This window comes from Mastigoproctus giganteus, chromosome 2 (assembly GCF_048544385.1).
Source record: "Mastigoproctus giganteus isolate SK-2022 chromosome 2, ASM4854438v1, whole genome shotgun sequence".
NCBI classification, from domain to species: domain Eukaryota; kingdom Metazoa; phylum Arthropoda; class Arachnida; order Uropygi; family Thelyphonidae; genus Mastigoproctus; species Mastigoproctus giganteus.
The window spans coordinates 254,130,475-254,155,386 of record NC_143576.1 but is presented as its reverse complement, the minus strand read 5'-3'; the positions used below and the strand labels follow the sequence as shown (position 1 = coordinate 254,155,386).

The window sequence follows — 24,912 nt, the reverse complement described above, 5'->3', positions numbered from 1 at the left end:
GGGGTGCTGCAGTTCTGCCATGCCTACCAACGAGCCACCCCTGGTTACTAAACCCAACTGTTCACTCAAACTTTTATAGTAAAATTCTGGGAACTTTTTGAATATACTTCGTATTTTCTGCCCTTGAGTTTTCAACCATACATGGTGCTAAGTGCTCTGTATACCTTTTATGTTTGTGGTTATCATAACCCCCCCCCCCACCACCACCGGTTGAATACTATCAGCACAGTAAAATTCTTCAGTGTTTGTGTAGACTAGACCGCCATAATCGCTTTGTAAACTAACTGTGCCATGAACCTTGCCAATGGGAATGCAGTTTTTCATATTACTTGTCAGTAAGTCAATAAGAGACAAACAGACAAAGCTTCAAGTTCATGGCTCATTTCAAATGTGGCTTGGAAATGAGCAATGAACAATTCTGCTAAGTAAATTGGATGATATCAGTATAAAATACTGATATCATCAGTATTTTGCTGGAATCCATTAGGGAATTCTTTGGTAGAATTTAAAGTTATTGGATTTTAGCCGAAAGGTCATTAGATTACTAAAGGGATGAGACCTTGGTTTCCTCAGTGTTGGATTTTTTTTCTTTTTCTTGGAAAAGAAAGGACCTTTCACTGTGTTTTTTTCCTTATTTCACAAACTTCAACATCCATTTTTTCCCTTTTGTTACCAGTGGCGTTTTCTGTGCAAGTTTTTGAGAACACAATAAATAGCATGCAATGGGAATGAATGCATTTAGGTGGAAGGTCATTCTCTAATAAGCCTATTGTTTACTGACTTGTTGCTTTTCTTGCATCCCGGTAGGATACTTTAGCCTACCTCAAATATATCTTTCATTTCCCCTACCCTGGCATGCCTGAGAATATGCAGGAGTGCTCTCCTTGAGTGTTAATGCATATGGATTTTGGAGCTACTAACCCCTCTATCATGTGCCAATTACTTGATTTTTTCACGAGTGCACACAAGAGTATGATGAGATTTGTGTAAATTACTGTATTTTGGGTATCTCTGAAAACTTGGCATGCATGCATGCTATACTGGGTGGTAAAAATGCCCATTGAGCTGTTAAAGAAGACAAAAATTTGCATTAATACAAGAACAAGAAATTGTCCTACTTTTAAGAATAATGTATCCAGTGTAAGGCGAATACACGGAATTTAAAAATAAACATTTTAATTACTCCATATATTTAAACTATATATCATACATACTTGTATCTCAAACACATCATCCTCGGTGGCTAAAATTCGCAAATCACTATTTGCAAATACTACCCTTGTTTGTCCTGCTGAGGGATGTGAACTAAATGTGGTCAGCTGCAGAATGTCTTGTGCTGTGTTTGGACCAAGTAATCTAAAATTTAAAGATTGAGATGCTATTATTATTATTATTGGACTGGATCATAATAAAAATTGATTTTATTCTTATTTACAATATTTCTCCCAACAGATGAACATAAACATTTGAAAAAAAAAAAAAAAAAAAAAAAAAAAAATGCTTGTACTGAAAGTCAGTTATATTGAAAACAGCTTCACTAATAACTATTTTCAATTAACACTACAAGTTTGTGAAACTTGTGCTTACTCTTTATGTAAAGTGTTTTAAACATAGTATTAGTAGTAGCAAATTACATAAGGAAGCACACTTATATAACATCAGCAAAAAAAAGGGTAAACAGTGCCTAAAATGTTGATGCATAGTGGTGTGTGCATACAACGGATCTATCTGAGAGGACAAGGACAGTAATAATGCTACACATCTTTATACTAAATTTTCAAGAGTTTGACTAAGATCATCTAGCAAAGTACCAATAAGAACTGAATATTGAATGAAACCTTATATTATGCAGATATGTTAAATTTAACAATGAAAATGAAATGGTCATTTGTGTGGAATGAAAGATGGTTTTTATTAAAATTGGCCCTTTCCATTTACAGAAATAAATTAAAAAAAAAAAAAAAAAAAAAAAATTTTGTATACGTTACATGCTTTCTAGTTGTATGGTGCGTACAGTTCTTAATTTCTCACTTAAATTAATCTTTAAATTAGAATCAGCATCGTCAAAGTTATCCAAATAAGATAATACCAGTAGGTGTACGCTCTCTCTCTCTCTCTCTCTCTCTCTCTCTCTCTTTCTTTCTGCCAGCCTTCCATTTATTATTTATTTTCTCCAGTGCAAAGGTTGTCCAACCTCTTTCTGACTAGGAGCCAAAACATGTAAAATGCTGAAAGTAGCAAGCTGCACGAATTATTTCACCACATCATAAATTTAAATAAGTCCCACACAAAAATTATGTTATGTATTTTCAAAATGAATTTAATTTCTGATAATCAATGTTCATATTTATTGTTTGTTTTTTGTTACTTAATAACTAAATGTTTATGTTACTTAATAATCGAATACAAACAATAACGCGTTCAAATTTTTGAGATATTTAAACTAGGAGTCTCTCTCAACATTATTTTATATTCAGCCTTCAAGAATGGTCAAAAAAGTGGCAGTTAGTTTGGATGCAACAAAATACAAAGTTTTACACTTGTATGCTAATAGGATTCGCCATATAGGGCAAGGGAGCCACAGGATTTTAATGCACTGGCGGGGGAAAAAAAAAAAAAAAAAACCAAGTAGATAAACAAATTACATGCTTCCCTCCCCACACAAGCAAGTATCCAGACTCTTGAATTTATTCAAACTGTTAACCAAAGCTACCTGCGAGGGGAACTTGTTCAAGCTATCAATGACTCACTGGCTAAAAGAAAACTTCCTACAATCTAAACTAAACCTGAAACACTGTAATTTGAATTTATGACTCCTAACTCTGGAATTACTCAGAACATAGCATATAGTGTTTGGTGTTATTTGGAATGCAGCTCCGGGGATTCCCCGGAATTCCAGGTCAAGCAATGTAATGAATACAAAACTCTGTAAAGGCCAGATTTATATCTGTTAGTGAATGTTTGTGTGGGGTTGTATTGGTTGTGTTGTTCATCCTGTGTTTTCACATAAAACCTCTAGTTTACTGTCCAGTGGCTAGGCAGTAGGGAGTGATAAGAAAGCACTGGCGAGGAGAACCCTCTTGCAGACCAGGCTACAGACAGTGAGAGTCCAGTTAAAAAAAGAAGATCGAGAGGGGCGGTAGTGAACGCACCCCACCTAGGTTAAATGGGAGGACAGAAGGGGGATCCCACGTTAGGCTGCCCAACCTGCTCTGGGAGTGGGATATGATGGCTGGTAGTGGGAAACCACCCACACGAACAGAGAGATCAACCAACCCAGGTGGTAGGAATGAAAGAACTACATGGGGAAAGTCCATATTTAATGCGCTGTGACTATATCACAGTGGCCAAGGAGCCTAAGGCCATCCACCTATTTTATGGTTTTTCATTAATTTTAATTTGAGGGGGAATTGTTTAGAACAGTGAGAATTTCACTTTATTCATTTTACTAATCCCTCTCAGAGCCTTATAAACCTCAATCAGGTCACCTCTGAGGTGCCTGGTTGCCAAGTTCTAGAGACCACATAATCGGAGTCTTTCCTCATACAGTCGTCCTTCTTCCGAGCTCATCATTTCAGTTGCACCTCTCTAGACCCTTTCAAGAAGCTCAATGTCTTTTTTTTGAATAAGGTCTCCAAACACGAACATGGTATTTAAAATGTGGTCTTACAATTGCCTTATACAATGGGATTAGAACCTGCCTATCTTTTAAAGGATATCGTACAATAAATCATTGATAGGACACCATGAGTTTTCATGGCTGCCTGTATAGTAACTCCCCAGATCCCTTTCCTCCTCCACTGTTTTTAATTGAAACCCATAAAGTCTATAATTTATTTGTGCATTACAGTTCCAAGTGTAAGACATTGCATAGCAGCATTAAAACATAGCTGACACTTCTCTGATCATCTCCGAAGTCTGTTCAAGTCATCCTGAAGGAGAGCTGCTTGGCACTGATCATTAATGACTCTGCCAATCTTTACTCCATCTGCAAATTTTGACATCACACCTATCCCTTCCTTGATGTAATTAATGAAAATGAAAAACAGTGGTCCAAGAACTGATCCTTGAGAGACATCACTCCTGACATTACACAAATCTGAACAATATCCATTAATCACAACCCTCTGCTGTCTGCCCTGCAGCAACCTAGAAATCCATCTTATAATCCTGCCAGTAATCTCAACCCGTTCAAGCTTATACAGCAACTTCTCATGAGGGACCGAGTCAAATGCTTTGCTAAAATCCAAATAAACTATGTCAAAATAGACTACTAAGTTAGCTAAACATGATTTACCCTTAACAAAGCAATGTTGTGTCCTTCAGAATAACACATCTATCTAAATGTTCCTGGATTGCACTCTTAATCACTGCCTATAAAACCTTTCTTATCATGAAAGTCAGACTAACTGGTCTGCAGTTACCAACTTCATACTTGAAGTTGGTAACTTGAAGACTTCATACTTGAAGTTTTCTGCAGCAGCATGTTCGAGAGGCAACCAGAGAGAGCAATACTCTTGATCTCGTTATCAGCAGTGATCATTCGTGTATTAAGAATTTGCAGATAAAGGAACCACCAGGTGGCAGTGATCACAGTATACCGATGTGGGATTTACTTAAAGATTTAATTATCATCAGGGGTAAAGGAAAGGGTTTTTGCTTCCATAAAGGTGAGTACAGTGGGAAGCATTCAAGGAATTAATCGTGGATGCTACTAAAAGTTTCATACCTATTAAGAAATATTGTTCAAGCTTTTGGCCTAATTGGTTATCAAATTGAACTAATGAGACTCGTAACAGAGAAGAAAAATGCATGGGATGCATATAAATTATCAAGCGACTCAGAAGCCTATAGCAGATATAAGCTAGTCTGTAATCAGGTCACAAAGGAAGTTAAGCAGGCAAAGGCAGATTACGAGAAATCATTGGCAAAAGATGCTAAGAAAAACGGCAAGGATTTCTTTACTTATATAAACTCTAAAAGGAAGGGGATGATTCTGATTGGCCCACTAGATATCGATGGTTTGACTGTTGATGATCCTGCTCAGATAGCAAACAAACTGAATGAGTATTTTGCATCTACATTCACACATGAGGAATTATTAAGGTTTGAAAATGGCAGAAGGTTATCAAATTGTAGCAGGATACTTAATGATTTTGTAATAACTGAGAGCAAAGTGGAGGAGAAATTGTTGAAGTTAAATATAAGAAAAGTGTGGTGGATGGGATCTATCCAGTTATATTAAAGGAGGCAGAAAAGCAACTAAGCAAACCCTTAGCCATAATTATGAGAGCATCCTGGGATTCAGGGAAGGTCCCCACAGACTGGAGATGGAGTCACTGGAGTCACTGGTTAAAGATGCATTGCAGGATCATCTAGACAAGACTGCAGCAATAATTCAGACACAGCATGGGTTTGTTAAGGGAAAGTCTTGTCTGACAAATCTGATAGGATATTACGATGTGGTTACAAAGGAACTGGATGTAAAAATTAATTTTAATATCATATATTTGGATTTCAGGAAACTTTTGACAATGTTGCGCATGGAAGACTATTGTACAAATTGGAGCAGAATGGTATTAAGGATAAGTTGCTACAATGGATAAAAGGATGGATAAGTGGGAAGAAGACAAGAGGGTGGTAATCAATGGGTGCTGCTCTTCGTAGACTAATGCTATCAGTGGAGTCCCACAGGGTTCGGTGTTGGGTCCACTGTTGTTTTGTATATTATTCAATGATATTGATGAAGGTATATCAGGCTTAATGTCGAAGTTTGCACATGATACAAAGGTTGACAGAGTTGTTAACGACAGCAATGGCAGTGTGCTACCGCAACAGGATCTAGATAATTTAGGCAGATGGGCTAAGAAGTGACAACTGATGTTTAACCTTGACAAATGCAAAGTACTGCATATGGGTAGAAGTAACCCCAGAGAAATGTACCAACTGTGTTGGTATTATACTTAAGGTTGTAGAAAATGAAAAAGACCTGGGAGTAATTGTGCAGTCAGATGTTTGTCAATAACAGGCTGCCAGGGCAGGTCATGGGGTTTTGTCAATGATATATAGGAATTTTGCTAACAGGGAAAAGGAGGTGATTGTCCCTCTGTATAAGGCAATGGTCACGCCATGCCTTGAGTACTGCGTACAGGTCTGGAAGCCTCATCTTAGGAAGGATGTAGATTTGCTTGAGAGTGTACAGAGAAGGGCAACAAGATTGGTGAGGGGAATGAAGGGATCCTCTTACCAAAAGAGCATTAGCATTAGCATTAGTAGAGGCATTTGATGCAAGAAAGCAAGCTTATGCAGCATCAGCCAAAAAAAAAAAAAAAACTCACTTCCACTTCACTCCTCTGTTCGTTCAAAATACCTGTCCAGCTGAGCCTTAAACTTATTTAGGCTATCAACCTCCACCACAAGGGATGGAAGTCTGTTCCACCAACCAACCACCCGCTGGCTAAAGGCAAATTTCCGCACGTCTATCCTACATCTGTCTTTCCTCAATTTGAATTTATGCCCTCTCAGGTGATTTTTCTGAGCTAGAGGAAGAATCCCATCAGCATTGAGCATGCTTAAACCATTCAAGGCTTTATACACCTCTATCAGATCACCTCGCTGGTGCCTAGTCTCCAGACACTGTAATTTGCAAAACTTAAGCCTTTCTTCGTAAGAGCACCCCTTTGTTCCATTCACTAATCTTGTTGCCCTTCTCTGTACTCGTTCCAGCAGCTCTACATCCTTCTTGAAATGAGGCCTCCAGACCTGTATACAGTACTCTAGGTGTGGCCTGACCATTGCCTTATAAAATGGAATAATCACCTCCTTATCCCTGCTGGAAAAATTCCTGTATATCATTGACAATACTCCATGAGCTACTCTTGCAGCCCGTCTGCACTGCTCAGAGAACTTCATATCTGCCTGCACAACCACCCCCAAGTCCTTTTCATTCTCTACCACTGTCAGTGTAGTACCACAGAGTTGATACGTTGCTCTGGGGTTGCTGTTTCCCATGTGTAGTACTTTACATTTGTCAATGTTAAACTTCATTTGCCACTTGATGGTACATTGGGCTTAATGTCCAAGTTTGCAGACGATACAAAGGTTGGCAGGGTTGTCAAGGACACTACTGACACTATGCTGCTGCAACAGGATCTGGAAAGGTTGAGCAGATGGGCTGAGAGGTGGCAAATGAAGTTTAACATTGATAAATGTAAAGTACTACACATGGGAAACAGCAACCCCAGAGCAACGTATCAACTCTGTGGTACTACACTGACAGTGGTAGAGAATGAAAGGGACTTGGGGGTGGTTGTGCAGGCTGTTATTTGGTTTTTAGGAGCATTAGCAACTAAGGCCATATTGCTTCGGGATATGCGGTGGTCATTCCCTGACCTTTCCGCGTCCTTCGTATTTGGTGGTGACGGGCTCGAACCCCGGTCTAATCAAGAAGCGTGTGTTAGGTTGTGCAGGCAGATATGAAGTTCTCTGAGCAGTGCAGATGGGCTGCAAGAGTAGCTCATGGAGTATTGTCAATGATATACAGGAATTTTTCCAGCAGGGATAAGGAGGTGATTATTCCATTGTATAAGGCGATGGTCAGGCCACACCTAGAGTACTGTTGTTGTTGTTATTTGGTTTTTAGGAGCATTAGCAACTAAGGCCATATTGCTCCGGTGCGGTGGTCATTCCCTGACCTTTCCGCATACTCCGTATTTGGTGGTGACGGGCTCGAACCCCGGTCTAATCAAGAAGCATGTGCTACGCACTGGTGCTCCTTCCCACCTGGCTACGGAGGCGCCCTAGAGTACTGTATACAGGTCTGGAGGCCTCATTTCAAGAAGGATGTAGAGCTGCTGGAACGAGTACAGAGAAGGGCAACAAGATTAGTGAATGGAACAAAGGGGTGCTCTTACGAAGAAAGGCTTAAGTTTTGAAAATTACAGTGTCTGGAGACTAGGCACCAGCGAGGTGATCTGATAGAGGTGTATAAAGCCTTGAATGGTTTAAGCATGCTCAATGCTGATGGGATTCTTCCTCTAGCTCAGAAAAATCACCTGAGAGGGCATAAATTCAGATTGAGGAAAGACAGATGTAGGATAGACGTGCGGAAATTTGCCTTTAGCCAGCGGGTGGTTGGTTGGTGGAACAGACTTCCATCGCTTGTGGTGGAGGTTGATAGCCTAAATAAGTTTAAGGCTCAGCTGGACAGGTATTTTGAACGAACAGAGGGGTGAAGTGGAAGTGGTTTTTTTTTTTTTTTTTTTTTTTTGGCTGATGCTGCATAAGCTTGCTTTCTTGCATCAAATGCCTCTACTAATGCTAATGCTAACCTCTCAGCCCATCTGCTCAACCTTTCCAGATCCTGTTGCAGCAGCATAGTGTCAGTAGTGTCCTTGACAACCCTGCCAACCTTTGTATTGTCTGCAAACTTGGACATTAAGCCCGATATACCATCATCAATATCATTTATAAATACAGAAAACAATAATGGACCCAACACTGAGCCCTGAGGGACTCCACTAATAACATCAGTCCACGATGAGCAGTGTCCATTGATTACCACTCTCTGTCTTCTCCCCCTCAACCACCCCTTTATCCATAGCAGCAATTTGCCTCCAATGTCACACTGCTCCAATTTGTGTAGCAGTCTTCCATGTGCAACAGTATCAAAAGCCTTTCTAAGATCCAAGTATATAATATCAAAGTTATTCCCTGCATCCATTTCTTTTGTGACTGCATCATAATATGCAATCAAGTTGGTCAGACAAGACCTCCCCTTAACAAAACCATGCTGTGTCTGAGCTATAACTGAAGTCTTGTCTAAATGATCCTGCAGTGCTTCTTTAACCAGTGCCTCCATTAATTTTCCTGGAACAGAAGTTAAGCTCACAGGTCTATAATTACTTGTGTCAGCCTTTGATCCTCCTTTGTGAATTGGGGTCACATTTGCACATTTCCAGTCTATGGGTACCTCCCCTGAGTCCAAGGAAGCTCTCATAATTATGGCTAAGGGTTTGCTTACTTCCTTTGCTGCCTCCTTTAATATAACTGGATAGATCCCATCCACCCCGGGTGCCTTTCTTGTGTTTATCTTCAACAGTTTCTCCTCCACTTTACTCTCAGTTATTTCAAGATTCTGTAGCTTACTGCTAGAGTTGAATACACCTCTGGCATTCCCCTCGCTGGCTTAAGAGAGGCTTAAGTTCTGCAAATTGCAGTGGCTGGAGACTAGGCACCTGTGTGGTGATCTGATTGAGGGGTATAAGGCCTTGAATGGGTTGAGCACGCTGAATTCTGATGGGATCCTTCCACTTGTTCAGATTACGAACCTAACGGGGAAATAAATTGAAATTAAGAAAAGACAGATGTAGAATAGATGTGCGGAAATTTGCCTTTAGCCAGTGGGTGGTTAATTGCTGGAACAAACTTCCATCTGTACGTTGTGGAAGTTGATAGGTTGAATAAATTTAAGGAGGAACTGGACAGGCATTTGGAGGGAACGGTGTGATGATTTTTTTTTTTTTTTTGGCTGATGCTGCATAAGCTCATACACTTTCTTTCTTGCATCACATGCCACTACTACTACTACTTAAAACCGATTTTATGTTCTGGCAATGTGTTACCACTTCTCCAATCCAAAGGAATCTTTCGTGAGGCCAAAGATGCCTGCATAATTAACCTCAACGGTTCAATACACTCCCTTGTGCTCTCCCTCAAAACTACAGGGTAAAAAAAAAAGGTAAAGTGCAGCCATTATAAACCCACTGCAGTATGAAAGCCTCCTCAACAATTCATGCTGAGGGAAATGGACCATAATCTGCCACGCTGATCCAGTGCGGGTGGGCAGATCAACTGTATTCAGCAGTCAGGGGCTTGAACCCCGGTCTACTCAAAGAACGTGTGCTACTGCACTCCCACTCATGACCACTCGGCTACGAAGGCAATATGCCATCAACTCCGTGACCATTACTTGCATTTATGCTCAAAGCTTTTCTAATAAACAATTTGTAATTACAACATCACTAATTTCATATGGCTCAACTTCACTCGCACAGCCTCTTAGCATGAATCGTCTTTTGTCAGTAAAGAACAATGAACAGTACCTATTTAATTGATCTGCAACATCAGCTGGGTTATCGTAGACTCTCTCACACCCTGTGCACAATTGTCCGAATGGATTAGTTTTCTTCTTCCTTGTATTCACATACATGAAAAATTTTGTCCCCATTCTTTTCTCTCTTTGCCAATTCTTTCTCATATGCAGCCCTGGCATCCTTAACCTTACTTGTGGTTCTATTACAGATATACTTGTTCCTGATATAAGCTTCATTACTTTTCGTTGGTCTGTAACTGTCCCGTGCTATCTTTTTTTGCTCTATTTGACCAGCCAGCTCTGTAGTCAACCAGTTCGGCATCATCTTTCTACAATAGCTATAAAACTTGGGAAAGAGAAACCCCAAAATAAATTAGGCACTTTAGAGGGGAACCTGACTGAAGTTTATAAGACACTGAGAGGGGTTTTAGTAAAATGAATGAAGGCAGAATTTCCACTGTTATAATTAATTCTAGAATGAGGGGCCATAAAATAAAATTACCCAGGGAAAGGTTTAGATTAGACTGTAGGAAGATTTCTTTAAGCTAGTGAGTTAGAGACTATGGGAACAAGTCATTTTCACAGGTAGTTGATGCTGACAATTTGTAGAAATTCAAAAGCCAACTGGATAGTTACCTACACAAAGCACAAAACTGGTGTTTTCTGATCTCTTTTTTATTTTTTTATTTTTTTTTGGTCAGTGCAACAAAAGCCTATACTTCCTTGCACTATATGGCTATATTAAGACCATTCAGAGAGTTCAGAAAATATTGAGATTACTACGCAGCACAAAAAAAAAAGAAGAAAACTGCTAGTTTGGAGCAAAGGTGATATATAATGAAATATTAGTTAAATCACCAAATGCAGACATTACAGGAATATCAGACACACAGCACTCAGACAGAGGATGCAGTATTTGAACAGGGTGAGCACAACGTATATAAAGAATATATATATATATATATATATAAAGAATATATATGTAGCTATGCATATCAGTAACCTAGGATTTTATCAAATTCACCTTGTGTTCGCTGAAGTTGTTGAGCATCTATGTAAAGGCGGTCAAGTGACAAATGTAAAGCTCTGCATATGGGAAGCAGTAACCCCAGAGCAACGTATCAACTCTGTGGTTGACAACTCTAGCCCATAACGTTAGACTCTAAAGAATCATTTCAGCCTTCTCTTCAGTATCCCTTCTTGAGTTGCCAGGCACACAGATAAGCAGATGATCCGCAAATGCTATTTTATGGCAAACTGTTTGTCTCAATTTAAGCCATTGGTTCCGAATCAAATTCCAGAATAGGGAACCCAACACAGATCCCTGTGGATATCCCCTAGACACTAATTTCCTGTAAGTTTAATGTTGTGCCCTTACAATTATCTGCCTGGAATTTAATTGCTTACAACCCAGTACATTTTCCCTGGACAATGGAGATGTCTTAGCGAGTAAAGAATACCCTTGTGCCAGACTGAATCAAAATCTCCTGCAAATTCAATGAACAGAGCAAGAACATATTTACTATCTGCATTTTTAACATAAAGTACCAAATCATTAATTGCATCCTCAGTAGATTTGTATTTTCTAAAACCATACTGAAATGGCATCTCAATGTGGTGTAAATTCATGAAGTCACTTAATCACTGGAAAATCAATTTCTCCAACAACTTGCCTAGGTTAGATAACAATGATATTGGTCGAAAGCTCTTGGGCTTGTTTTTTTCTTTACCTGGTTTTTACATCAATTTCAGAAGCGCACATTTCCAGAAAACAGGAAATGCACCTTCCAATAAACATTTGTTATACATATTGAGCAGAACTAGAGGATATATCTCTAATAACTTACTGATACGGTTCTTCTCAGTTAAATCAATCCCCGGAGTTTTATCAACATTTATCTGTTTGCTGACTACAAGTAACTCCTCTGCTGTAAAAAGGGAGAGAGATATCCTCATTGTTGACATAAACTCTATTATCTGCTCTCATCTCATGCTGTTCAAGAGTATCGTTACTTATACAATCCTCAGGAAACAGCTTATCTATGACAACTTTAATAGTTGTCTCCCTACTATCTACAATTACTCTGTGAAATACATCCTGCTCTATATTTTTATTAATAGTCAACTTATAGAGTAGTCCCCTGGGGTTACTGTTTCCTGCAGTTCTTACGAAATTCTTCCATGATCTTAACTTATGCTGATAAATATCCCTATGATATTCCCTCCTTTTATACCTATATATTTCCTTATAATAGTTAGCCTCTTCTATATCATAAGACCTATATCTTTGAAATTGCGTCCTGGCCAAAAAAAAAAAAAAAAAAACACAACTCGCCTTAAAATTCAGTTGTTCACATGGTACCTGCTTATCTGTGGCTTTCCTACCCCTAGATGCATATTTCAAAACTTCAAAAAGTACATTTTGAAGCTAAAATGTATATTCTGTGGCATTCATAGTATCCAGAGCCATATATTTATCATTACCAAAAACTAATTGCAAGAAATCATTAAATTTTCCCTAACTTATCTTTTTGTATGCAAATCTCATATATTCGAGTTGCAATAATCCAAGAATAATGTGTTATAAGCACTGAGGTAGTGAATAATGAAAAAGCTCTGAAGGTAAATAAACAGCCAGCCATAAAGTTTTCTGAGTAATGCAAGCAGGTACTAGGTCAGCTCAGAGTTTTGTTAACGATATACAAGAATTTTTCTAACAGGAACGGAGGAAACTACCCCACTATAATATGGCAAGAGTTATGCCACATCTTGAGTATGGATTTTAAGCCTTTCTAAACACTCTTCTTTTAGGGAGGATGCAAGTCTGATGGAACAGATGCAGAGAAACAATATTAGTTGCAGGCACAAAAGGGTACTCTCACGAGTAAAGATGTGCATTCTGTAAACTGGAGCATCTGGGAACTTGGCATCTGTGCAAGGAGACCTGATGGAAGTGTTTAACACCTTCATTGCTTTCTGAATGCAAATATATGACTTCAGATTTTAATCCATTTGGAAGGAAAAACCACCCGGTTTTTTTTTTTTTTTTTTGTTGTCAAGCAACCTTCACTGGAAGCTGATTAATTCAGTCAGAGTGAGAAGAAAGCCCAATAGTGTTTTTGCCATTTCAATCCAGACTGACTCAATCCTGGGTTGAAACTATCACAAGAAAAGCCAATAGTTAAAGCGGTAAGGTTTTACACGGGTTTAGTGCTGAATGCTGAAGGCATCCATACATAGACAAAAAAGAAAAAAAAAAAAAAAAGACTGCTGAAAGTATGCAAAATGCTTTCAGCCAGAGATGGGAGTAGTTTCAGAAAATTTCAAGGAGTCAAATAAAAATAAATATGCTTTTCAGGGGGACCAGGTGATGACACTGCCAAATGCAAATTCTAAGTGGGAAGCAATCATAGAAGATACTAAGCTTTTTATACAAACTAAGAGATACTATTAAAGATTTAGACCTAAATCAATACCTGATAAACTGATGAGGCAATTGGCAGAGAAAGTGCACAGGATGATTATAAATTATGCGGGAGACAGAAACTTTTACGTATAAACCAATTTACAGTCAAGATATCGCGGCGGTCAGACAAACCGAGAATTCTTTAGTTAAGAAAGCAAACAAAAGCAGAAGAGATTTCTTGGAACAAGGGAAAAGAAGGGCAACAACATTAGTCGGAGACACAAAACTTATTGTTATCAAGAAAGGCTCCTTTTGTAAACTGTAGCATCAGAAAACTAGGCACGGTGATAAGAATGATTGAGGTGTTTAAATAGATTGAGTAAACTAAATGCTGAGAGCATCTTATTCCATCCTGGACAGTGCAAATTTAGGACAGATCTATTAAAATATTCTTTCAGTCAAAGAGTAACTCAGTGCCAGAATCGACGCATCACCTGGCATTGTAGAGCGCAATGCCAGGTGATGCATACAGCCTTGCGCTACAACAGCACATAGCTGTACTGAGTGATGTCAGGGGTTAGAGAGCAGCTGTCAGTAGTCATGGACTCGGCATCTTGAGTTAGTCAGTCTCAAGGTCGGGTGCTAGTAGCAAGTCAAATTCAAGGATCCTAACTACAAATACATTCAAAATAAATGAATATAATTAAGGAAGAAATGGTTAGGAAATTGCAGATGAGGTGCATAGTTTTTTCTTTTCTGACGGATGCCACACCAGCTGGCTTCTTTGCATTATTTGTAACTACTAATATTACGACTGCATATGAGTAGCAGTACTTCCAGAAACATACCAACTGTGTGGTACTACACTTAAGGTGGTAGAAAATGAAAAAGACCTGGGAGTCTTTTTCATTTTCATTGTACAGTCAGATATTGAGTTTTCTGAGCAGTGCAGACCAGCTGCCAGGGCAGGTCATGGAGTTTTGTCAATGATATATAGGAATTTTGCTAGCAGGGAAAAGGAGGTGATTGTCCCTCTGTATAAGGCAATGGTCAGGCCATGACTTGAGTACTGCGTACAGGTCTGGAGGCCTCATTTTAGGAAGGATGTAGATTTGCTTTAGCGTGTACAGAGAAAGGCAACAAGATTGGTGAGGGGAATGAAGGGATGCTCTTACCAAGAGAGGCTTAAGTTGTGCAAATTGCAGTGGCTGGAGACTAGGCACCTGCACGGTGATCTGATTGATGTATCTTAGGCCTTGAATGGGTTGAGCACACTAAATTCTGATGGGGCATAAATTCAAATTAAGAAAATACAGATGTAGAATAGATGGGCAGAAATTTGCCTTTAGCCAGGGTGTGGTTAATTGCCGGAACAAACTTCCATCTGTCGTTGTGGAAGTTGATAGGTTAAATAAATTTAAGGAAGAACTGGACAGGCATTTGGAGGGAATGATGTGATTTTTTTTTTTGGCTGATGCTGCATAAGCTCACTTGCTTTCTTGCATCACATGCCACCACCACCACTTCTACTACATACTGAATGGGTGGTTCCATACTTGCAGTAGTGGCAAATGACACCAGGTAAGTGAATGGTATGGCATGAAGTTCTTTGGGCTGTGCAGAAAGAAGGACACTGCATGGATCTGTCAAGGATATCGATCTGTTGATACAATTACAGAGAAGAGTGACAAGGTAAGTTATACTCTCGGAAGAATCCTCCATCTGGTGTTGTAGGTGGATAATTTGAATAAATTTAAGAATTGACTAGACAATGGAAGGGATATATATATATATTTTTTTTTTTGTTGGCTGATGCTGTAAAATCTTGCTTCCTTGCAAACCTTTGTCACTACTAATACAAATATATAAGAAATATAAATTTATTACCTTTGTAATATTGCTGGAGGATTGGGATGTCTTCCACCACTGGTATACATGTGCCACGTGTGATTACTTAGTGCCTGTCTGTAACCTCGCAAACGAGTTCTGTGAATTCTTGATGACAATGCAGTCTGTGGATCACCATGCCTCATTAGTAATGGATGCGTTGTTGACACGACACCAGGAGCTGGTGGAATAGTTGGGGCTGAAGCACAATCAAGATACCAATGATATCAGAAAATTAAATTCTTTTCAAGACCTGCATCTATTATGTTTTTACTTATATTGTAATTATTACTTAAAATATTTAAATCACTGATTAGAAAATATTACCAATTTCATATTAGAATACATAATAAAATTCACCCAAAAGTGAGAGATAAAGCGCCAACTGTTACACTAATATTTAAATGGACAGAAAAATGAAGAGTAGAAAGTAGCAAGATATGCCTGAGTATTCTTTATAACGCCTCTTTACTTTGTCTTTCTACTCTTCATTTTTCTGTTCATTGAGCTATTAGGGTAACACGAAGGCAATATGGACATACTTTCCTCTCCTCTAATGCTATCTTCACCTTATTTCGAGGGTTTGGTGTCAAACAATGTTAACTACAAAATCATTTTGTAGTTGATGTCTTTTGTAATCAACAAAAAAAAAGTCATTTGACGTTTTCTTGGTTTACTGCAAATGTACTTACAGCCTAAGCTAACTCATAAACCACTAGAGAGATACAGTTCTATCACATGATATGCATTGTTTATAAAGTAAAACTAAAGTAATCGCAAAAAGAAAAGGGACATTTGTAGTTAACGTTGTTTGACACTAAACCATCAATTTGATTCATTACTTTTCTCCTCTCTTACTGCACTTTATTTTCTTTCCCTATATCATTTGGCTGCTTCTTTATCCAATATTACATACAAAATTGCTGCTCTGTCTAAACTTTAAATGTTAAATTATTTCTGTATCACCAACCTACCATTTCTCCATATTCGATTTTATTGCACACACCTTTTTTAATTTTAATTTTATCATATTTATTTTGAAATTAACTTATTTTTTTTTTTATTGTGAACACTGTGCTGGGACTACCTTACAAATTTTTATGAAAGATTTTACTTCCTGTATCCTCCTTTTCAGCTTTTTTTATGCACTCTGTTTAGTTTCCTTTTAATATGTAAGCATAGAAACAGTTATTATTATTATTATTAGCTGTATGGTGCAAGGAATCCCGAGGCTTATGCTGCACCAGACAAAAAAAAAAAAAAAAATCCCGAGAGACCATTGATGAAAAATACCTGCATCATGTATCAATTCTTTTATAGCTTGCATCAAATATTTTAGCTTTTATTTCCCTTATACAATTGAAGTTGGTTATAAAATTTCCTTGTTATAACCATTACACACTATATCAGCTATGAGTTGAATCTACCTCCGATTTTTTTAAATTCTCAATAACTTGATAAAAAGAGATTAAAAAACCAAAAGAAATATTAAAGAGAAAAAAATTATATTAGTATACACTGATGAGCCGAAACATTAAGACCAGCAAGTCATTACGCAAATTGAAGCAACTGCAGGTGAACTATAGCACATGCGAGGGTCGGGACACTATAAAAAACACTTGATACTGAGTTCCGTTAATCAGTTTTACTCTTGTTCTTCAGATGGGAAAGGCAGCGAACATAAGCAAGTTTGACAAAGGCCAAATTGTAAAGGCCAGATGACCGGGTTCAGAGCATATCATAATTGGCATGGCTGGTGGGGTTTGTTGTTTGTTTATTTGGTTTTTAGGAGCATTAGCAACTAAGGCCATATTGCTCCGGGGATATGTGGTGGTCATTCCCTGACCTTTCCACATCCTCCGTATTTGGTGGTGACGGGCTCGAATCCCGGTCTAATCAAGAAGCGTGTGCTACGCACTGCTGCTCCTTCCCACCTGGCTACGGAGGCGCCTATGGCCGGTGGGGTGCTCACGGTCAGCCGTGGATAGTACCCTACTGAAAATGGTGCCAGGAAGGGGGGGTCCATGAACCGCAGCTCATCGATGCTAGAGGTGAGCGAAGGCTCTCCCAGTCGATACGTGACAACAGAATGGAGACTGTGGCGCAACTCACAGGAATAATGTGTCACAACACATAGTAACATCGAACCCTGCTGAAAATGGGGCTGTGTAGCTGCAGGCCGCTTCAAGGACCCATGCTAACCATGGCCATCAGCAACAGCGCCTACAATGGGCACACAAGCATCGACACTGGACCTTGAGTGATTGGAAGAAGGTTGTCTGGTCGGAAGAATCACGTTTCCTGCTGCACCATGTGGATGGCCGGGTACATGTGTGTCGTTTACCCTGGGAAGTGATGGCACCTGGATGCACCATGGGACAAAAACAAAACAGTGGTGGCAATACCATGCTTTGGGTACGTTCTGCTGGGATACCCTGGGTCCAGTCATCTGCTGAGCACTCTGACATCTACCACCTACCTAAACATCATTGCTGACCAGGTATACCCTTTCACGGCAACAGTCTTCCCCTCTGGCAGTTCCATCTTTCAGCAGGATAATGCACCATGCAACACTGTCTGCATTGTTTGAGACTGGTTCGTGAAACACTAGGAAGACTTCCAGGGATTGGTCGCCAAATTCCACAGACATCAAATCCCATCGAGCACTTGTGGTTTGTGTTGGAACAGCAACTCCAATCTGTGACATCTCAACCACTGACCTTATATGGTATATACCGTAGTGTGGTATATACCGTATACCACAAGACACATTTAGAAATCCTGTAGCATCCACGCCTCACTGGTACGAGTTGTTTTGGCTGCACGTGAAGGACTAACATCATATTAGGTAGATGGTCATAATGTTTCAGCTCATCGGTGTATACCTACATATTATTTGTATTAATATGATTGCATAAACTACAATACACTTAATATTAAACAATTTATTTGTCCGTTTTAAAACCATACACTTAATACTAAACACAGTTTATTTCTCTGTAATTAACAATACTAATTAATAATAAACAATTTCAATTAGTCTTTTTATTTATGAATCTTATAACTGATGTTTGTTTTAAAGATTTCACTTTGATATTTCTCAAGTTTCCTTTTAAAATATTCAATGCATTAAAAGTCCATTATTTGCCTCAGTTCCTTCAAAAAAATTGACTAATGTGTCCATTGCACCTTGAGTTTGGTAGATTGTCAGCACTGATTTTGATACAATTTCAATTGTCATTATATCATCCGATATCGATATAGACTTATTAAGTTACTGTTCTCTTGGACTGATTAGATGGAGAACCATAAATCTTTTATAAAATCCTTTCAAACTCTAGATCATGCCCGTGTCCACTGGTTGTAAAATTGATGTTGCATTGGGAGGTAGAAACACTAGTTTAATGTAGGACAAATTTTGAGTCTGGGGATGTGCAGGACAATTATCAACTAACAATAAAATATTTTCCTTCCTTTTGAATAGCTCTTTATTCCAATCATTTATGCATTATCGAAAAATATCTGAAGTCTTTTTCGCAGTGTAATCCACGAAGTTTCCTTACATTTTTGAAAGACCTAGGATTTAACGATTTTCCCATTACAAACAGTTTTTTTTATTATTATTATCAGTTCCTTTTATACGAGCACCTTCAAGAGTTTTTTCCCCATCAACACATTCCCCCCTTTGAATTTAAATGTAATGTGAGGTGTCAAATTATAAAAAAAAGTCCTGATTTGTTGGTGTTGTAGATGACTTAGTCATTGGGGTTCCCTCCTATACAGCTCTGCCAAGTAAAATCTAATGTTCCATCATTAGAAATTTGTTGCAATGAGACACTATCAATATATCAACTGAACAGCTGAATATTGTGGCAGCCTCCAAATTGTTGGAAAATGCCAGAATACAGCCTGGGTCTTCTTCTTCTGTAATTTGAAATTTAGGTCTTCATCCCATGTTAGCCCAAGGTTCTGTTAACACTAACTTTAATGTCATTCCCGAACTTCCTCTTTGTGACAGTTATATGGGCTGACTCTGCACTGTTATTGGAATCCAGCTAGCTCGAAGAAATCATTTAGCTCGAAGGAATAGTAGCCTTGTTGGGCAGGTTATTTATCACACCTAGGGCTACAAATAATCCAGTTCAGTACCACTATTTCCAGCAGGTGTGCAGTGACTATTAATGATAAAAATGAAAGGAATAAATGAAGTTAATGGATTAAAAGTATATTAGAAATGGTAGCTATTATATTTGGTTTAAACAATTTATATAAAATAAAAATGTAAGTTGGTTATTTTTATTCATTTATTTATTATTATTTTTTAAATTTAAATAACTGCTGAGTAACCCATGTAGAAAAGAAGCTTGTTTCTTATTAAATGAAATTTACCTGAAAATGCTTATTGAAATGCAAAATAAGTGTCAATTATTATTATTTTTATTTACGATTATACTTTTGTACACCAGTTACTAGAGCAAAATCATGAAAGTTATGTGCTGGATGACCCCCTTGTACTGCGTAGTAGTAAAACTACTCCACAATAAAGCAGAGGATGGACAAAAATTAAATTAAAACTTAATCAAGCTAAATAAATTTGTTGTTCAGACTAACACCAGAAGAAAAAATTAATATATCAACTGGTTGGTAACACTGAACCATCATATTGCACTACACACAACTATAATAATTTTAAATTAATAGAGGTACTGTAGTGCTTGATAACAGCATTTAAAATCTAAACTGTAATATATTCAGTATAATGGCAAAATAAATTAGGAGCAAAAAATATTAAAACAATATATTCAAATAAAAAAAAATGAACTTAAAGAAACTGATGCTGTAGCAATTAAGATAATTACTAATTCCATAATGAACTTGAAATTTTGGTTAAATGCACAAAAATATAAGTTAATATTTTAAAAAGATAATTGGTGTTAGATGAGAAGATTTTTTTCTACTGATGGGGTAGAGAAATACAGGAACTCCCAGACTTATGTAAGAGTTGCGTTCTGTGGAATGCTATGTAAGTTGGAATTTCTCCCGTGCTTGTGCAGCACTCTCAACTGTGCTCGCTGAATCGAACGAATCAAAAAAGAAATATTCGAATAACATGTAAATAGAATTATTTATTGTATTTATTCAATTTTTTATCTCATGCGCAGGAAAAATTACAAAAGCATGCAATTTAAAAAATTTCAAAATAATAATAATAATAAAAAAAAAAAGGAGACAGGCATAATGTCAGTAAGTTTTACCCTCGAGCATCATTGCAAAAATTTACGTCTTCAGCTGATAAGTACACCGCTGCAGAGGATGAGGGCTGTGAAGATTTAGAAGGGGTCAGCCGTTCAAACCTTATGAAAGAACATATTAATGGATGACTGGACGGTGGCTTTTTTATTTTCACTGCAGATTTCTTTATAGCAATCATATCATTCACCTCTCTAACTTTTAAGAATCGTTCGCTGCCAGGACCCATCGTCTCAAACCTCGCCACTGCCGATGCAATTTCATGAAATGCCATTCCCATCTCTCTCGGGATGAAGCATCTCGACTCTTCATATGGTTCATCTTGAGCTTCGTCAGCATTTACTTCTTTCACTATCACTGCCTGCAATTCAATAAGTTCTTTGTTAGATAATTCTTTTTTTTTTTTCTACCTCTATTAACTCCACATATTTGGCAATAACCCCAACTGAAATAAGATTGTAAAGGTTGCAGAGCTATCTGTAACCTCTTCATATCATTCCTCTTTTTCAAAGCATTCGAAGCTGTTTACGTGCCATGGGTATATTTTCTTCCACGTGGCATTTAAAGAACTTTTAGTAATTTCTGCCCAGGCCCTATTAATGTCTAAGATGGTGTGGTAAATATTGTAAGATTTCCACAAGTCCCTTAATGTAAAATATTTCTTATAGTCTACTGCAGATAATGCCTGAGCAAATGTGCATAAATAGCATGCTTTTAAATTCGAAATAACACCTTGATCCATAGGCTGGATGAGTGAAGTTGTGTTTGGCAGTAGAAATATGACTCTCACGTTCGAATTGAAATCATCTAGATGCATAGATGTCCAGGAGCATTATCTAATAGAAGCAAAATCTTGAAGGAACGTCGTTGTCTTTACAATATTTTTCAATGAAAAATTGTAAAGAAATATTGGAATGAAGCAGCATTTAAACCAATCCTCAGAGAGAGAGAGATATTGTTATCCATGCTCTATGGTTTGATTGGAAATGCACAGGTAGGGTTTGCTTTATTGATGCCCTTAAATACACAAGGATTTCCAGAATGGTACACAAGCAGTGGTTTTAATCTGTAATCTCCCACTGCATTAGCCCCAAGCAAGAGTGTGGCCCCATCTTTTAACGCCTTGAAACCTGCCATTGTATTTTCCTCTTTGGCAATGTATGTCCAATCCAGCATTTTTTTTCCCCAATACAAGAGCAGTCTCGCCAATGTTCGAAAATTTGCTGCATTGAATAGCCGCCTTCATCAATAATTTTTTCCAACACATCACAAAATTTCTCTGCAGCTGCATAATCGGCATTGGCGACTTCACTGCTTGAACCTATTAAACCACCCGTTACTTGCCATGAACTTGGGTTGGGGTTCGCCATACCTATCTTTAATATCTTTATAAACACCTGTTGCTTTTGCTTGAAAGATCATTAGACTCAAGGGCACTTGCTTCTAAATCAAATTTTCCATCCATATTATTAATAGCTTTTCGATCTTCGATATATAGCACCTGAAAGCTGTTTTGTGATCACTGTTAATCTTAAATGCATTGATCCTTTAACACATTCTTGTATACGTGCACTGTCCTTTAAAATAGTATTCACTGTTGAAGCCTAACTTCGGGCAGTAGATGACAAACTTTGTCCTGCTTCGTACTTCTTAATCATTTTCATCTTCATTTCTAAATCAATTTTGTTTCCTTTCCTAGCACTGCCAGCACTTGCACTTTCTGTTGGTCCCTTCCCCTTCACCATTGTAATACGTGAATAGGAATGAAGAAGTTTCTGAAATATTTTTTTTTATATATGATTGAAGATTTCAGTGAAAGGAAACACATTTCACACCATAATAGAGTAAAAATTCACACAATTGCAGTTATCGGTATTATCACAAATGCAATAAGATAGAGTTTACTACCTGTTTACAATAGATTGTGCTAACAGAAAAGCCCACAATAAACTGGAAAGTGCACATTGTTTTATGGTTGTGACCTTCAAAAACATCCTTTAGAAAAATATCACAAAGGTGTTCAAAATTGATTCTTATAACAGAACATATAATAACGATGAAAGGGTAGTGCAATTTGCATTGTAAATATGACCTTTTAGAGAGATAAATAGCTTAGTTATAGAGAGAGAGATTTTCAACTTCCAAGACCTTGGAACGAATTACAAAAAAAAACCCCACAATGTGTTAATGGGTTCACATTATGATATTTTTATACCTCCATTTATTCTTACGGGATGCAAAATACGTTTCCATGATTTTTTTCAGTTTGTACTGGCTGGCAAAAACTTACATAGTTGAATTTCCGTAAGGCGAGTATTACATGTCGGGAGGGTTCCTGAATTCTGAAGAAATGGGAGTCTGTTACTGTGCCTTTGAACAGAAAATTAAGTGAATGTTTTAAACAGTTAATGATTGAAGGAGCAGTAATTGAAAAGGTGGAGTCATATACTTATCTGGGACAAGTTATTAGCTGTAATAATGATAAATGGCTGGAAGTCAAGAGAAGAATAAATTTTGGATGGATAGCATTCAGGAAATATAGTCACATACTGAAGAGCAATATCCCAGTTTGTCTGAAACGTAAAATAATGAACCAATGTATACTCCCCACCATGACTTATGGAAGTGAAACTTGGGCACTCACCAAAAGAATGGAAGAGAAGCTAAGAACTACACAGCGAAGAATGGAAGGAATTATATTGGGAATCAGACTGTTAGATAAGAAGAGAAACACATGGATTAGGCAGCAAACTCAAGTAAAGGACATTCTTATCAAAACTAAAGAACTAAAATGGTCTTGGGCAGGACACATAGCTCGAAGACATGATGACAGATGGACTAAGAAAATAACAGAATGGTACCCAAGAGGAGCTAGAAGAAAACCTGGAAGACAAAAGGCGGAGATGGATAGATGAAATTCATGAGTTTTTGAGTAGTAAATGGATGGCCAGTGCTCAAAACAGAAGGAACTGGAAAGTTGCTGGAGAGGCCTTCATCCTGCAGTGGATTGAAAATGGCTGATGATGATGATGATTTAAACAGTTAAGTTGTGACCATAGAAAATAATGTCCATGTTTACACCTAGTGCTTCCAGCTGAATTGTAAGGCAAAATCTTGATGTAAAAAATAATACTAAATGGATGATAAATGTAACAGGAACAGAGGTTCAAATATTAACAACCATACAGAATTTTGTATTGCTACAATGTATCAGGGGTCTAACAGATACCCAGTGAACTTTTTTCCCACGGGACAGTAATTATACAACCCCTGTGATGCTAAAAATATATCCTTAATGAGAAATGTTATTTGGACACCAGCATATTTAAACTATAGCATAACATTAAATAAACAAACGGATGGTCACCTAATTGACCCATACCTCTGTTAATTTAACATTATTAGAGTTGTGTGTAGTGCATCAACTGATTCGTGGTTACTAACCACTTGATCTGTTAAATTTTGCTGTTAGTATTAATTCAAACGTTTGAATTAATACTAACAGCAAAATTTAACAGATCAAGTTGATCTCTATTTATTGTCAACTGAGTGCTGTCAAACACTTGGAACAGTTTTACTTTGCTTGGTATATAAAATTTGAGGCTAGTTTTAGCATTAGCATTAGTAGAGGCATTTGATGCAAGAAAGCAAGCTTATGCAGCATCAGCCAAAGTTACACCTTGGCACAAAAGTAAGTGTTCGCCTTTATCAACTTCAGACTCACACATGCACTACAGTGAATGTGATAATTGAAACTATTGAAATTCATCTTTCATTTTAGTATTTCTCTCTAAATAGTAATAAATGCCCATCAAATATTCATCTACTTTCACAGAAAGCCATGAAGACACTTTTTTAGTACATGAGGCCAGTCTTTTAGCACCCTAACCACTAAAGTTTTTTTTTTTTTTTTTTTAAAGGAATCACACATCCTTTCACATTGTTCAGAAGATACCCAATACTGTACTATGTACAGTAAGCTTCCAATGCTAGCACTGTGAACAAGCTGCTTTTAAGAGTATTTTTTTTTATTTATTTGTACATATTCCACCTGTTGAGAAACATTTCTGAACAATGCACCTGCATGATTTACGCAACCCAGAGGAAAATTATGTTTGTAAATAAATGATGAAAATTCAGCAGGAATGGCAGTATCACGTTCATTTGAAATCCCCTATTTTTTGGATTTCTTTCTACAGTATGTAAATCACATTGTTCCTATTCTTATTTGTTTTCAAATATTTTATTACAATGGATTTCTTGCCACTTGAAATTG

General features: G+C 37.6%; 1 protein-coding gene across 6 annotated transcripts in view; it reads right to left on the bottom strand.

Moving 5' to 3' along the window:
* Positions 1-24,912, bottom strand: part of HUWE1 (HECT, UBA and WWE domain containing E3 ubiquitin protein ligase 1) — a 1,105,343-nt gene that overhangs the window by 359,530 nt on the left and 720,901 nt on the right. For all 6 annotated transcript variants that reach the window (XM_090389849.1, XM_090389845.1, XM_090389850.1 and 3 more), the window contains 2 exons: positions 15,387-15,585; positions 1,215-1,356 (listed from right to left, as the gene is read on the bottom strand). In XM_090389849.1, coding sequence (XP_090245975.1) covers positions 1,215-1,356; positions 15,387-15,585 — 341 coding nt within the window. The remainder of the gene's footprint in view (positions 1-1,214; positions 1,357-15,386; positions 15,586-24,912) is intronic.